Source organism: Orbicella faveolata, unplaced genomic scaffold (genome assembly GCF_042242905.1).
Source record: "Orbicella faveolata isolate gen_17 unplaced genomic scaffold, um_ofav_v1 contig_34, whole genome shotgun sequence".
Taxonomy (NCBI): Eukaryota; Metazoa; Cnidaria; class Anthozoa; order Scleractinia; family Merulinidae; genus Orbicella; species Orbicella faveolata.
In genome coordinates, this window is record NW_028301563.1 from 3,362,501 (window position 1) to 3,377,534 (window position 15,034).

Below are 15,034 nucleotides of genomic sequence, written 5' to 3' on the forward strand. Positions count from 1 at the left end.
CCTTTTCGAGCTGTTTTTATCTTGATCACGTTCTTCTTGTACCAACCTCGTGCCCAAAGATTTTCCCTTAGAGAAACAGGAACGAAGTTGAAGCCAACTCAACTTATTGTAACCAGGAGCTCGGCTAAATCTATATATTATTTTCGAGTCAGAGTTTAGTTTATGAGTGAAGGACTCCTTGAACATTTAGGGTCATTTAATTAGCTTGTTTCTATTAGACGGTTTGCATGATGGCGTCGTTTGACTACAATTACCAGAATCCTTCACTTTTTCTGTTTCTTATGCCAATTAGGGTAATTATAAAAAATATAAAACAAACAGCGGTGATAAACATTTTAAAAACAAGCATTTTATGAACTTGACGTTTCTTATGCTAGTCAACATACATTTTCACAAGTATAACAGTTAAAATCTTTGTGGAAAGCTATTTATACTCTATCAATGGGAGTCTGGAACCTGAATAGGAAACATCTCCAGTAGAAATTTAAAACGTTTCAAAACGAAACTGTCTGTAAAGTGACACAATGGAAAAGATTTCCTAATAAAGTAAAAGCTTTTCCCTGCTGACCTTGGCATTCAATGCTGGCTGCAACTCCTGAATAATCATGCATAAAAATGCATGTTTTTAAAATGTTTATCATCGCTGTTTGTTTTATATTTAAAAGCTAAAATGGCCGAAGACCAAGAGTTTATAGGGTAATTATTATTGAAATGTACCCCACTGGGGCTTCAAATTTTAACTAATAAAGAAAAAACCGAAATGAATTCTGGTAGCTGTAGTCAAATGTGCTATTGATGAAAATGGGTAATTCAGGAGGAAGTCGGCAGGCTATTTCACTGTTATGTCAAAAAAATCCTGTTTCAGCCAGAAAGTGCTAAGTTAGGATTAAAGAACCACGGGTCTGCTTCAGCCCGCACTTGTGAAGTTGTTCGAGTACAATTTGACTGAGCCAAAACAAAGTATCAAAGGACTATTTTAGCCCACTCAGGGACTCATTTTCAGTGCATTTAAAAATCTCACTTTCCACACAAAGGCCGCTTGAATCTTTCTTTAAATATGGAATATTGCTGCAACAGCCGATAGCACCTCTAGAAGGCGTTTTCTGCGCACTTTTCGAATGTGTATTGCACCATCCTGAAGGAAATGAGAGGAAATGAGATATCCAACCTTCCTGGGTAGACGTCACAAGAGCCGCTGGACCCATTCTCCTCAAACTCGGTCGTGAAACAAAATGGCGGTGTTTTGGAGCTATTTTCGAGATTTCGTCGTGGCACAGAAAATCGAGGATTTAACGGAATTCAAAAATTTCTTCGCAGAACTATTTCAAATAATAAGTAGATTCGTTCTAGCGAAAAAAAATTTGGGGGTTAGGTGCACTTTAAATTTGAATATTACAGTGTGCATTTTTGCCGACGGCTTAATTTAGCTTTGCAGTCATTTTATCGGCGGTAGCTTTGCCAGTCTTCAGCCAAATTAACCTGGGAATTCACCCAAGCATTTCGCCAAACCGAATAAACTGAACTAACAAAACGAGGAAATCTCCATACTTTGTAATCACAATATGCAAATCTTCACATAGGAACGGTGAAAGTAAATTTAGCAAATCCTGTTTGTACACCTTTCTTGGTTTTCAACAACAGAAGAAGAAATTTTAGCAGTCTACGAGGCGGCTGTGCCAACTAACACAGAGAAAACTTCAAAACTCGCCCGGCCGTGTTTACAAATACGGTTTTGGTTAAGCTTATTTTTAGACGTGAGGTTATAAGCTTAGGTTGACGACGAAAATCGACAGAAAGCTCAATTTGTTTACAACTTACAACAACCTCCACAAAGCGATTCACTTGCTATTGTTTAGAGATGAGAGAAATTAAAACGATACAATTTATAAATTGTCTCACACAATGGCTTCAAATAAGGAAGACTTTCAAAGGATTCCAATTGAAAATAAGCTTATATCGCCGAGGCAACTTGTTAATTTTCATAGCAAACGCAACAACAAAAGTCACTTACCGCAAGTTGGCAACATCAGTTCGGCCAGTGTAAATCTTCCAGGCAGAAACTTGCAGCAAAAGTTGTGAAGACTGAACTGAACTAACCTTTTCGACAGATCCACGAATCAACCACTTTTTCCCACTGTGTTTACTGTTTTGTAACACTCGGACATGTTTGATTTCTCTTCTTCATCACCTGACCAAATCATGTGACTTTTCTTGCACGGCTGCTCAGCGTCACAGTACAACGCGCGAATTTTAAAAAACTTGGCACTGCAGTCTTCTGAGTACTTTCACATCCTATCTATGGCCCTCGTTAGCTTTGGTTAACGGCATTGTTCGGTATTATTTCACTTCCTTTCTCTAGCCCTTGACTCGCTATAATTCACGCCATTGTTCAGTACTGTTTCGCCTCGTTCCCCAGCGCTGGCCCGCTCTTTTTCGCGATCTTCTTCGCTACTTCTTTGCCCGTTAATTCTTGCTTTCTTTTTAATTCCTTCAGTGCAACCCTATTTTTAAAACATTAGATCAACCTCCGCTATCGTTTGTCGACATAACAAATAGAAATGCGTTTTCTTTTCTTTAAAAATCCCACCAAGAAAAATGGCATTCTTCTGCTAGAGACCGAGGGTGCATGTCTCTGTCGACCTATTAATTGGAGTATGGCCGCCATGTTGGGCAACTCCGCCGTCGCCGTCGCCGTCGCCGTCGTCGTCATCGTTGTGCATACGCGCCCACGAGCAATACCGCTAGCCATGAAAACCATGAGAAAATTCATTCATGGATTTCTTTTCTTTCCCATATGAGTATGGGGCTCCGCTTGGCGGCCCTTCGGGCCGCCGGAGCTCCGCTGAAAATTATGGCGAGTGATGAATAAACAGCTACTGAAGGTTCAGCGTTTAGGACAGTCCAACGAAAGTAAGAAAAAGTTATGTCGGCGTCAGCGGACACTGTTGGCATCAAAAGAGTTTGCCTGCTTGTTCGTTTCTAAATTGCGGTTTGTTCACTGAAAACTGGGAACTAGTTTTGCCCAATATCACTGCACTCGGTTCTTCTAACGTGAACCTTTCGCAAAGGTTTGTGATGTAGTCAACGGAGGCAAGGCAAGGCAAGGCAATGCAAGAAAAAAAGGAACAAGAACAGGAGCTATAACGTTAATACTTTTTTTTCACACTGGATGTTTCCAGTAGACAAGATCAGATAAGTTAAGATAGTAGGGAGCTTAAGCAATTGACGACGGCGAGCTCGAAGGCAACGCTAGGTAAAAAATGAATTTTTATTTTACCTTCCAATTTTGTAATTTTCTAGATCTGTTTAGAGCCCCTGTTTGTCTCAGAACTTGCTCAAGCTTAATATGCATCACCAGCGAGCGTTAGATTCCAAATGAAAATACAAAAAATTAGCCCCCGTCTTTAGCGTCCACTAAAGTACTCAAAACTTGGTTATTCGGGATGTTGTTGTTTTGCAGCGGACGGCTAAGAAATGTAGAAATATTATAGCCCTCGTCACAGCCATTGTTTTTCTCATTAATCCTTTTGTTTGGTGGCCTTCTTGTGCCGGGCCCGCGCCAGTCATGTGAAGTCGATGCCGCAGCCAACACTAGGGACCTTACGCAGATACGATGGCCGCGACGGCAACGGCAAGGACGACGCCTAGTTAAAGATGTGTCTCTATTTTACTTTGGAATATCGCATTTATTTTGGAACTATCCAGTGTGTTTGTCGGTATTAAAACTTGCCCCTGCTGAATATGCTACGAACGCGTTCAACTCCAAATAGAAATACGAAACATTAGCCGTTGTGGTTCACGTTCTCCAGACAACGCAGAATTTGGTCATTTAACGTTGCTGTTTTGCAGAGGACGGCAAAGAAATGTACCAAGAATTATAACGCACGTGCACAGCCATTGTTTTGCTCATTAAACCTTTTTGTTTGGTGACGTTCTCGTTGCCGTTGCCGTTGTGCTTTGCTTAAGATCCAGCTATTGACTAATGAGAGACATGTTTTGAAACCGTAGTTGACAGGATCCAGTTGTTCGAGGGCCGGATAACGCTATCCACCGGATAAATCACCATCCAGCGAATACTAGTGTGTTTTGCTTTGTTAACACTTATCCACTAGATAGCGATTTATCCGGTGGATAGCATCATCTAGCCTTCGAACAACTGGACCCTGATGTATAACATTTAAAGCTTGTATGTACAAGTGTCAGTTTAACTCCTCCTAGTAGCAGCTAAAATCACTTTTTGCACTCACGAAAGTAATCTAAAGACAAAAATCCAAAATTTTGCGCTACTTTTACGTGGGCAAAAAGGCATTTCATCAAATATATACTGAGTTCAGGTGGTTTAGGAATAGGAGCATCGAATTCAGGCGATTTTAAGTACCGCTTTATTTTAGCGACAATGCCTGAACATGCCAAATTTTATGAATTCCTCGAACTCTTACTTTTGTCAAGATACCGTATGCCGGTGAAAATACATCTGATTGCCACGCTAAACATAAAAAAAGAAAACAAATTCATAGTCACATAGAGGATATTTTTCGGCACTCACCCTCTGCAAGCGTTGAATAAGGCATCATTGAAATCCATGACACGAAAACGAAGAGCACAAAAGAGCTCATGACTACACTGCTCTGAATGTCTTTAGTCCTATCGTCTCAAAGACAATTCAAGAAGAAAAGTGTTGGGCTATTAGCAGCAGTGATGTTAGCAGAGGCAGTAGAGAACACCCGCTGTAATTGAGAGCAGTGGTGTTGTAACGTTTCGCTTAACAAATTTAAACGTATTACCTGTTGCGAAATATTGTGCGTGATACCTATCGTAAATCATGATTGTAATTGTACAGTTGACGCGACGTGTAACACCTGCCGTATATTGTAATTACAGTTGTCAGGATTTATAATACATTGTACCGCACCTATCGGAAATTTTAATACGTAAAACGTTGTCGAAATTTGTCATAATCCGAGCTGTCGTAATTAAATTGTTCTTACAATTTGTTGTGTTCTGTAATAACTTAAAGACATGAACAGTTTCCCTGAAAGTTCCTTTTCTTTTTTTCTTCAGCAAATAACAGGTAAAGATGTCGACTTGGAAAGCTAGTTTTGTGCTGCGCAGAGTAATAAAGCTATCCAACAACAGTAGACCTGATTTTTTTTTTTATCCGAACTGTGTAGACGTCAGCCATTGCATCCAACATTGACATATTAAGACATTTTAAGAGATAACCCTCCACCCCACCACCCCACCTAACACCCCTCTTGTACGTCTGAAGGTTAAACCATCATTGCACTTTGGAAAGATGGCGAATGCTGATTGGCATGGTTGGCTAGAATGGTTTTTCTTGAGCTTTAGAGAAAAAATAACGTTTTAAGTTCGTCTGGTCGAACTTTTTCAACCGGCATCAAACCAGGTAGAAAATGGTTAAAAATGCATACATGTGAAGCAACCGCTGTCGTGTTCGCTGGCTTTCTAACTTGGGCATGAGCCTGTTATGAGAACAACTTTGTCCTGAGCGACCTGCCCATTGGTAAACCTTTCAATGCTTATGTTTAGTTTTACTACATTATTCATTAGGATCTCTTTCAATCACCCAGATACCACTGAACCTAAACCAAAAGAGATACCAAAGGCATTAATCCAAGGCTTTTGGGAAGGCGACAAATGGAGTGGTTATTTTTCTCTTTTCTAGGTTTCGTGTTCAAATAAACATCGCGGTCCTGAAACTAGAAGACCAATCGCTATGGACGCTTAGCAGAAATCCTTTTCGAGCTGTTTTTATCTTGATCACGTTCTTCTTGTACCAACCTCGTGCCCAAAGATTTTCCCTTAGAGAAACAGGAACGAAGTTGAAGCCAACTCAACTTATTGTAACCAGGAGCTCGGCTAAATCTATATATTATTTTCGAGTCAGAGTTTAGTTTATGAGTGAAGGACTCCTTGAACATTTAGGGTCATTTAATTAGCTTGTTTCTATTAGACGGTTTGCATGATGGCGTCGTTTGACTACAATTACCAGAATCCTTCACTTTTTCTGTTTCTTATGCAATTAGGGTAATTATAAAAAATATAAAACAAACAGCGGTGATAAACATTTAAAAACAAGCATTTTATGAACTTGACGTTTCTTATGCTAGTCAACATACATTTTCACAAGTATAACCGTTAAAATTTTTGTGGAAAGCTATTTATACTCTATCAATGGGGGTCTGGAACCTGAATAGGAAACATCTCCAGTAGAAATTTAAAACGTTTCAAAACGAAACTGTCTGTAAAGTGACACAATGGAAAAGATTTCCTAATAAAGTAAAAGCTTTTCCCTGCTGACCTTGGCATTCAATGCTGGCTGCAACTCCTGAATAATCATGCATAAAAATGCATGTTTTTAAAATGTTTATCATCGCTGTTTGTTTTATATTTAAAAGCTAAAATGGCCGAAGACCAAGAGTTTATAGGGTAATTATTATTGAAATGTACCCCACTGGGGCTTCAAATTTTAACTAATAAAGAAAAAACCGAAATGAATTCTGGTAGCTGTAGTCAAATGTGCTATTGATGAAAATGGGTAATTCAGGAGGAAGTCGGCAGGCTATTTCACTGTTATGTCAAAAAAATCCTGTTTCAGCCAGAAAGTGCTAAGTTAGGATTAAAGAACCACGGGTCTGCTTCAGCCCGCACTTGTGAAGTTGTTCGAGTACAATTTGACTGAGCCAAAACAAAGTATCAAAGGACTATTTTAGCCCACTCAGGGACTCATTTTCAGTGCATTTAAAAATCTCACTTTCCACACAAAGGCCGCTTGAACCGCTCTCAGATGTGCAAAATAATCTACAAAGCCGGTTGTTGGGGACTGTTATGAATTTTACCTTGGCAAAACAATAAGAAGACTCCATGACAGTATAACTGTCACTAAAAGTGACCATTCATCAACCATGGCTAGTGCTGTTTTCGTTGTTTTTTGGCTAGTTTTGTCGTTTAGAGAAGAAAAAATTTTATACGGTTTAGGTAAAAACATATAATTGTATTGTATTTACAAGTTTTTAACACAAAAAAATATATATTATTTTCAACATCTGAGCCTCGGGTTCATTCCTAAAATATTCTTGAAATTTCAGTCGCAAATTTCAGCCTCGACATTCTTATTAAACATATTCTTACAAAAAAATAGAGTTTGTTGATTGCTGGACCCATAGTTGAGGTCCTTCCAGCAATGTCAACAATACTTGCTAATATAATGCCTAGCACACAAACAAGCTAGACCTCAGCTAAAAATAATTTTTTCAAGACTATTGGAAATAGACTAGTATCATTGTAATTACGGGTTTTCAATCCTCCATTGGAGAGAATTTGAAATTTCGACAATTCTAACTCTTGACAAAAATACACAAGTCGTCCTCGACTTCAAGAGGCAAAAAATTTGCTGGGCACTAAGTCCACTTATCGGACTTGGAGACGTTCATCAAAATAGGCAATAATAAGTGGCAGGTGTTACAAAGACACCTTCATTCGAGAAGGGGACGTTTATTGGAAGGGTAGCGAGGACTCGTATCATTGCGGAATTCCATTGGATATCTGAAACGTTTTACGACCGGTTTGCAGATCCTCCACTTCATAGCCTCTTCCAGGCTACCGACTTAGTGACCAATTTTACACACTTTTGATAACGACAAAGCTCCAAATACGTGCACTGGACTTTAAACTTTAATTCATACTTCCTTCTTCTTCTGCTTGGAAAGGTCGTTCTTAAAAAATTAATGAGGAATAGGTTGGAGTCACGTTTTGGACTTTTTGAGTATCCACGTCAGTTTTATAGAGGTGTCCGCTTAATAGATGAACAATTTCCCGACAATAAGTGGACAACTTTGTGGGACCTTGTCTACAGCTCGCTTTACGTAGAGTGTCGGCTTAATGCAGGTTCAGAGATGCAGATTTGACGGTTATGGTTAATTATACTTATATTGTACATGTGTTAATGCATGTCGCGGGAGATATTTACTGACACTCTCACGTATCTAACCACAATCCATTCATCAAGTAGGGAAATAAAATCCATAAAATCATTGTGAGGCAGGTGCAATTATATATTTTTAATAACTGATGTCCATAACCAAGTATTCATTTCCAACCTGCTCGTGAGCCATTTGGAATTTAGGAACGTCCAACTTCTTGGGGAAAATATCATCGAATCAGACTGTTAACCAAGGCGGTGAGTTACGCAGATAACCACTATAATGATTTAAATCATATATCACGCTTTGCGTGGGTGTATCGAGAAATGGATGCACGCGAGAAATGGATGCACGCGGGAAATTTGGAGAGCACGAAAGAAGCGCAAGAGTTGCTCGAGGCGATAGCCGAGAGCAACTCTAGCAATAGTTAGTATTCTAACTATTGTGTAGAAACAAGTTTACCTTACCTTAATCTGTACTTTTAGCTTTGACCAGTTATAAGTTTTATACAGAAAAGAATATACGCATAAGTAGCGGGGGATAAAAGCAAATTGATAAATAAAATTGATGCGTAGAAGTTCTCCGTTATGTTTCAACGTCGATTTTTTTCCAAACCATTTCTTTACGATTCATATTTGTTGATCCCACGCTTAAATGGATAGAAAAGCATAACAAAGCAAGACTGAAAAGGAAGTGGTACATCACGCTGCAACAGAATTCGGGGGAATGCTTTATATTTGAAGCAAACTTACCACGTGAAATAAAGTACAAACGGAAATAACTAGCTTTTACATGAAGGTTGGCTAGGTACGTGCTAGAACCCAATTTGCAAGGTCCTCAGGAAATCTATAACGTACACTTTATTTCTTTTTGTTTTTTTTTTTTGTTTGATTGTTCTATTGCCGCGTCACAACTTAAACCTGAACATGAAACGAGTATTTCAAAGACTGCAAACACTTCCTTCTACTTGTAGCTTGCTATCTGTAAGAAATTTAATAGTAGGGAAATTTTCGTCACAGTTCGACTTCTCCCACAAACTTGTTACGTCATGGATTGAAATTACGGAATTTCTCTTTGAGTGTTCAACTTTATATCTCACACGTTCACTGCACTCACCCGTGCAGATATCTAGTTGAACACTCAAAGAGAAATTCCGTATATACGCACGCCATGTATGGATCAGTCTCTATGTAATTAATTTCTTACTTAGCAGACGATCGCTTGAGATAACGTGAGTCAAAAATACAAACCACACTTCATGCATATTTCTTCGAATTTTGTTGTTTACTAATTTTAACAAAGATGAATCGTCCCAAAACTCGAGAAATTCCATTGGCAACCGCACAGGACAGCTTCAATGAGGGACGCTCTGTTTTAAAGGCGATGTCATACCAAGTTGCAAATCAATGCGGAAAGGACATTCTGGTTGTATTTGTATTAAGGCTTCGTGGATGATATTAATTGTACTTGCGAATTCACATTCTTGGTCTTGTTTAGAAAAGTTACCTGCTGATGCACACTAATGGAAAACGTATCGATGACATTAACACCTGTCTACTTAACTAACGTCGCTAATGGCACGAAAACGTGACGGTTTTAAAATACTTCTGCAAAATAGAGGAAGCATCTTGCCAAAACCCTAATGGAGATCTCGAAATCCAAATCCAGCCAACAGAGGATGAAGAGGACAGTAAAAATTCGCAAGTAAAAACCTAGTGGTTTAAGAACCTGCTGACAGAAATTTGCCTTTTTAATACCCAAAAATAATTATAAGAACTTGTTTAACCAAGCAAGATCAAACAGGTTCTTATAAGTGCGTTACAGTTAAATTATGCACTCTTGTTATAGAGACAACACTGCATATACATTCTGTAATTAGTTGTGTTAGGCGCATCATAATACAGACGTGAACAAATACTGTATATGACTAAACCAAAGGCTATTTATTTTTCTGGTAATTAACAACTATATATCCTTATTAAAAAACCTAATTAAGAACCTACTTAGCGTAAATTGCCAATAACTACCCCACGATACAAAAACCTATTTTGAAAGACTTCAAAAAATATAGGTTCTTACAGGCGGGTTTCTACTGTAATAGAGTTCATAACCCATATAGACCTTGCTCTAAGGGAAATCCTTCTCGAGTTCTATTTTTAGATCACGTAGGGCTCTGGAAATCTAAGGAGGGTCTAGAAGTCGGCGAATCCTGTGTAGTGACGCGAATTTTACGCGCGTGACGGTCAATAGTACACAGGTGTGTATCCTCCATGAAAACATCCACGCAACGCGTATGGCAACATAAAACCCGGGGGATACCCCCCATAATGGCCAGTGCGGGGAGGCTCCGCCTGAAAGGGGTTCCTTTTTCAGGCTTCAGGTATATAAAAGGGTAGGGATTTCAAAAGCTGAGGTATATGATAGGGTAGGGAAATCTGTCATTTAGCTATTTTAAAGGGCCTTTAATTAAAATACTTCGAATAAGCTTGCAAAAACTGCAAAGATTTTTGGGTGGCAAAAGCGCTGATGAGCTCATGTTCAAATTCCTTGTGCCCTTAATCGTGTTGTGCCTTTTCAATATTCAGAACTGATGTTTTTATAGCTTGGTCAGAAACTGAATTGTGATTTTGCAAATGAGGCAAAATTGCAAAGAAATATTCACCAGTTGCTTTTCAAACCAGGGAGTAGAAATAGTGCATTACCGATCAATACAGTCGAACCTCTGTTTGCGATCACCTCTCCTCAGCGACCATTTTTTCCAAAGTACCAAAAGTTTTCAAGTCAAATCACTAGCTTTGGAACTTGTTGTAAGCGACCACCTCTCATAAGCGACCGCGACCACTTTTGGCGCGAAAAGTTTGAAATTTTCTTCTTTTAACCCCCTGTAAGAGACCACTTGACAGATATTAGAGTGAAAATGGGATAATAAGGCGTTGTAGTTCCTCAGAAGCGAACCATGATACTCTGAATAAATATCTTTCGAAATCTTAAATATTTTTGTGGCCACTAAAAGTTATGTGGGTTCAAACGGACATTGACGAATGGGGTAAGTCTATACAGTTACTCAGCATATGATAACTGTAGAGACTTTTGACCTAATATGGTCTAAGCTCTCGTGAGCGACCACCCCCGTAAGCGACCACCTAGGCTTGACATTTTGGGTGGTCGTTTACGGGAGGTTCGACTGCAGTTATTTTTTCCGATTTCAGGCCTTCTGCTGCCGTGAAGTGGAACAGAGATGGTCGTCAAACAACTGCTCAACATCGTCATTCTACTCGTCCTTTGTCCAATGTTCTGTGGAGCAACTGCTCCACAATGTAGCCAAGCCGAATCTTCCATATATGGCATGATGCTAAGGCGACACGTCATCAAAACGATCACAGGGATATCACTGGGCGGTTTGTGTTTACAGGAATGTTATCGTGACGTCAGGTGTCAAAGCTTCAATTACCTTATTTCCCGAGCAACGTGTGAATTAAACGACCGCACCAAGGAGGCCAAACCTGAAGATTTTGTTCCTGATTCTGGAAGATATTATTTTAGACGAGACATGAAGAGAGGCAAGTTTTTATAACAAAACAGTGACTAAAATAGCCGAAAGCGGGATTCTGGACTGCTAAATATGGGTCCGCATGATATAGGTTTCACTGTTTATCTCTTTGTGTTCCAGTACCCCTCGGTTCCATACCTGAACTGCCCGCTGAAACATGCAAACAAATCAAGGCAAGTGAAGGAAGACAAGCGGTCAGCGGCAAATACTGGTTCGATTCTATAATACCTGAGAGGATTGTGCTCGCTCACTGTGACATGGACACGGAAGGTAACTGAAAGCTAAAATCTGCATATGACAGCAAACAGTGCAAATGAAAGCCAATGCGAGCTATAAATTATTTAAGAAAAAGAAAACATGTACATTGTTTCTATTGAGTTTTAGAAGCACTCGTTGAAGTTTAGGAGAACGAGCAATGCTGTGGGTACACAAGCCGACAGGAGAATGTGTTTCCACAGCTTTTTCGAGTTCTTCCAAACTTCCACGCGTGTCTCTTTAACTCGATAGAAACCGGCACAGAGCACATGTTTTCTATTTCTTTTAGAAAACTCCGTGACGAAAAAAGGAAACTACTTGTTTACTTTGATCATCAAAATGTAACTTATCTTTGCTCGCACCATCATTACTTTAGCAACTCGTGCTAGTTCTGTGTTTCTATCTCATTAGCTCTATATATGAACCGCTGAGATGTGATATACTACCTGTCCCTGGATGATGTCCCAGTATGAAAGCTCGAGCAATCAAGGATTGTACAAACTCGTGTTATTTGAAAATTGTTTTAAATTACTCTCCCCTAAGGGTTCGTGCAACTCTGAGAAAATTTTTGAATAATATTACACGTATAACGATTACCTAAATTGATTTTTCATACGAATATTTTCAATTTACTTTGTAGATGTGGACGAGTGTACTGCTTCATTCTCTGTCTGTGACGTCAATGCCAAGTGTAAGAACACTCTCGGCTCTTATCGCTGTTCCTGTAAAGCTGGATTTACTGGAGACGGAAAAACGTGTTCAGGTGAGATTATTGATAACGGAAGGAATAACACTGGGATTTCTTGAGTTTAAGGCCAAGGTGTGGCTCTCTGATAAAATCCTGATTAAATGAGGAACTCAACTCGTTGACAACTGTTTTGTAACTGTACAGCTCGTCTAGGCGCCGTTGCTGAGAGGCCTGCCATTTCGTGCGCTGAGATCATGGCCAGTGATAAAGGGAAAGTGGTCAGCGGTGAATACTGGCTGAGTTCCAAGGGGCCGATGAGCTCGAACAAGTTTCCGGTAAAGTATAAATTTCCTTGTCTGTCCATGCTTTTTTTAACCCCATGTTGTACAACTTAAAAACCTTCCCTTACAATTCACATAATAAATAGAAAAACACATAAATAGCCAATTCGACTTTTTTGCCTTTCCCTATAAGTTTGAGCGTCAAAGCAATAACTGGGTAACTCTGAGATGATCTCCAATATTTCGGGGAGTATTTTGACGTGCCAGTTGTTTGGTCGCATGACTAGTCCTTTTTATGACAACCATGATTTCAAAGGGTATTTAAGTGAAAAAATAAGATTAATTTTCCGGCTAGATGAACCTTTAGTTTCTATGCAGGTTTAGTAAAAATCATGATTTAACAACACAACTGCCATGTGATTAACATTGAAATAAAATAATGCATAGTTCCATTACCATAGCATAAATACGTTTGGAAATCAGTAGCTCCCTCCTACCACAATTCTCATTTACAGGTTTTCAGGGACGAAGGAAAAGCCCAGCTAGGCTTAATGGGGTTAATGAAATACTTCGTTAAATATCGAGTACATTTCAATTGTTATTTGTTTCACCCTGGGCCTGTCCTTATCGAATTAATTTAACAGTACTATCTTGACCATATATCTCTTGGACTTTTATGCAATGAGAAGATGGGGTTTTTTTTCAGTCAGTGAGCCAGGCATACGCGGAAAAAAATTCGGGTTTTCTAGCTAGGAGTCAAGCCTAATACCTTTCGGTTACCAGTCCAGATGCTTTACCACTGAGATACAGGGAACCCTTGTGAGCTAAGACCATTAAACTTCAATCATGAAAAAAAGAAACGCGCCAAAAAAACAGTCACGCGCGAATGCAATTACAGTTCCCCAGCCCCTACCCCACCCCACCTACAATGTTGGAACACGCATACCCGCAATTTTCCCCTTATTTTCAGCATTGCGGTGGGTGGAGAAGGAAAGAACAGCAATGCATTTTGAAAATGATAGCAGTGCTTTTTCAAACTCCATTACACAGATAATTCAATGCATTACATAAGTGTCCCAAGAACATTTCTCCACCATTGTAGGTTCACGAGACAAACATTTTGTTAAACACATTTTATTGTTGACGTTATGTCACATCAGGTGTATTGCGACATGACATCAGACAACCAAAGTTGGACCCTCATCGCTCGGTTCTCAAACAATGATACCAAACACTGGATGAATGACACTGGTTACTGGTGGTATGACAGGATTGAAGCTGCTGGAAAAATCGTTGATCCATCGAATAACACTGACATGATATCGCCAGCATTTTGGCTGGTCAGCGGCAACGAGTTCAAGATCACGCGCAGTGACGACTCTCAGCACACTCCTTTGCTGCAAACTACAGGTAACTGTCTGGGTGGACAGACATTCCGATCTAAAGTCACGAGCTATGGTGACTTCAGGAATGGTGCAGTTTGGGCCAGTGACCAGTGTTTGGGGACTTGCAGTATACAATATGGTGGACATGGCCTATCGACGGACGGGTTTCAGCAAGCGGGATGCAGCGGAGAGATTCAAAGCTCTGAGGCGATCGGCTTCTGGTGTGACTGGGACGCTGGAGATGGTGCAGTACTCATGATTGGTGGAGGAGGAGCCAGCTGTGCACGTGCTGATCACGGGATTGGGATAACTGAAACAGGCGGAGCTTCTTTTGTTGACTACGCAACCACCGAAACAGAATACGACTTTGGCAGCGACGCTGTCACAACCACTCCGCAATCCAACACTTACTCCTTAAATCTGTGGATACGTTAGTCAGTTTCATTATCATCTCCTCCCGTCACGCTAGTTGGAGCTTAAGGCCATCACGTTTTCAGACCAACACTTTCTGTTCCGCGTCGCCGCCATGGCTGCCTTCCGACTCTTTCTCCCTGCCTTGTTTCTCTCTTTCTCCACAGTATTACTCCAACTGGTCTTCTGTCTCCCTCTGGCCCTTCGACCCTCTGTTGCTGTGACACGGTCCATAACACCCTCTCTCCTGTACTAGTCATGTTAGAAAGTTTAGTGAAATTTATTTACCAAACGAGATCCATCATATAGCGACATTAAGTGTGCTCTGATCAGAAGGTCAGAGTGGGGTGCTGGGTAGGTTTAATATATATATATAGATGTGGCCCGCCTAGATTAGCCTGGACTACCTGCGGGTTCGCGCTGTTACTATTATCAATCATTTTTAACTTAATCTGTATATCTATTTCTGTCAAAATTGTAAATATGCGAGTCATAATAATAAATAACTTGTTAAGTTGTAA

The 15,034-nt window shown here is 39.9% G+C and overlaps 1 protein-coding gene across 1 annotated transcript; it reads left to right on the forward strand.

Annotated features, from left to right (window-relative positions):
- The first annotated feature begins 8,117 nt into the window (after window positions 1-8,117).
- LOC149104323 (uncharacterized) lies at window positions 8,118-15,034 on the forward strand. The gene is made up of 6 exons (XM_089272009.1): window positions 8,118-8,200; window positions 11,153-11,503; window positions 11,614-11,763; window positions 12,389-12,511; window positions 12,641-12,771; window positions 13,878-15,034. The coding sequence occupies exons 2-6, from the start codon at window positions 11,182-11,184 to the stop codon at window positions 14,535-14,537; spliced, it is 1,386 nt and encodes a 461-aa protein (XP_089128135.1). The 5' UTR covers window positions 8,118-8,200; window positions 11,153-11,181; the 3' UTR covers window positions 14,538-15,034.

Bases quoted from the DNA above. Each gene is read 5' to 3' on its own strand.
- LOC149104323 (XM_089272009.1), top strand. From the start codon at position 11,182: ATGGTCGTCAAACAACTGCTCAACATCGTCATTCTACTCGTCCTTTGT. The intron at 11,504-11,613 runs GCAAGTTTTTAT...TTTGTGTTCCAG, and splicing joins TAGACGAGACATGAAGAGAG to TACCCCTCGGTTCCATACCT. The intron at 11,764-12,388 runs GTAACTGAAAGC...TTTACTTTGTAG, and splicing joins CTGTGACATGGACACGGAAG to ATGTGGACGAGTGTACTGCT.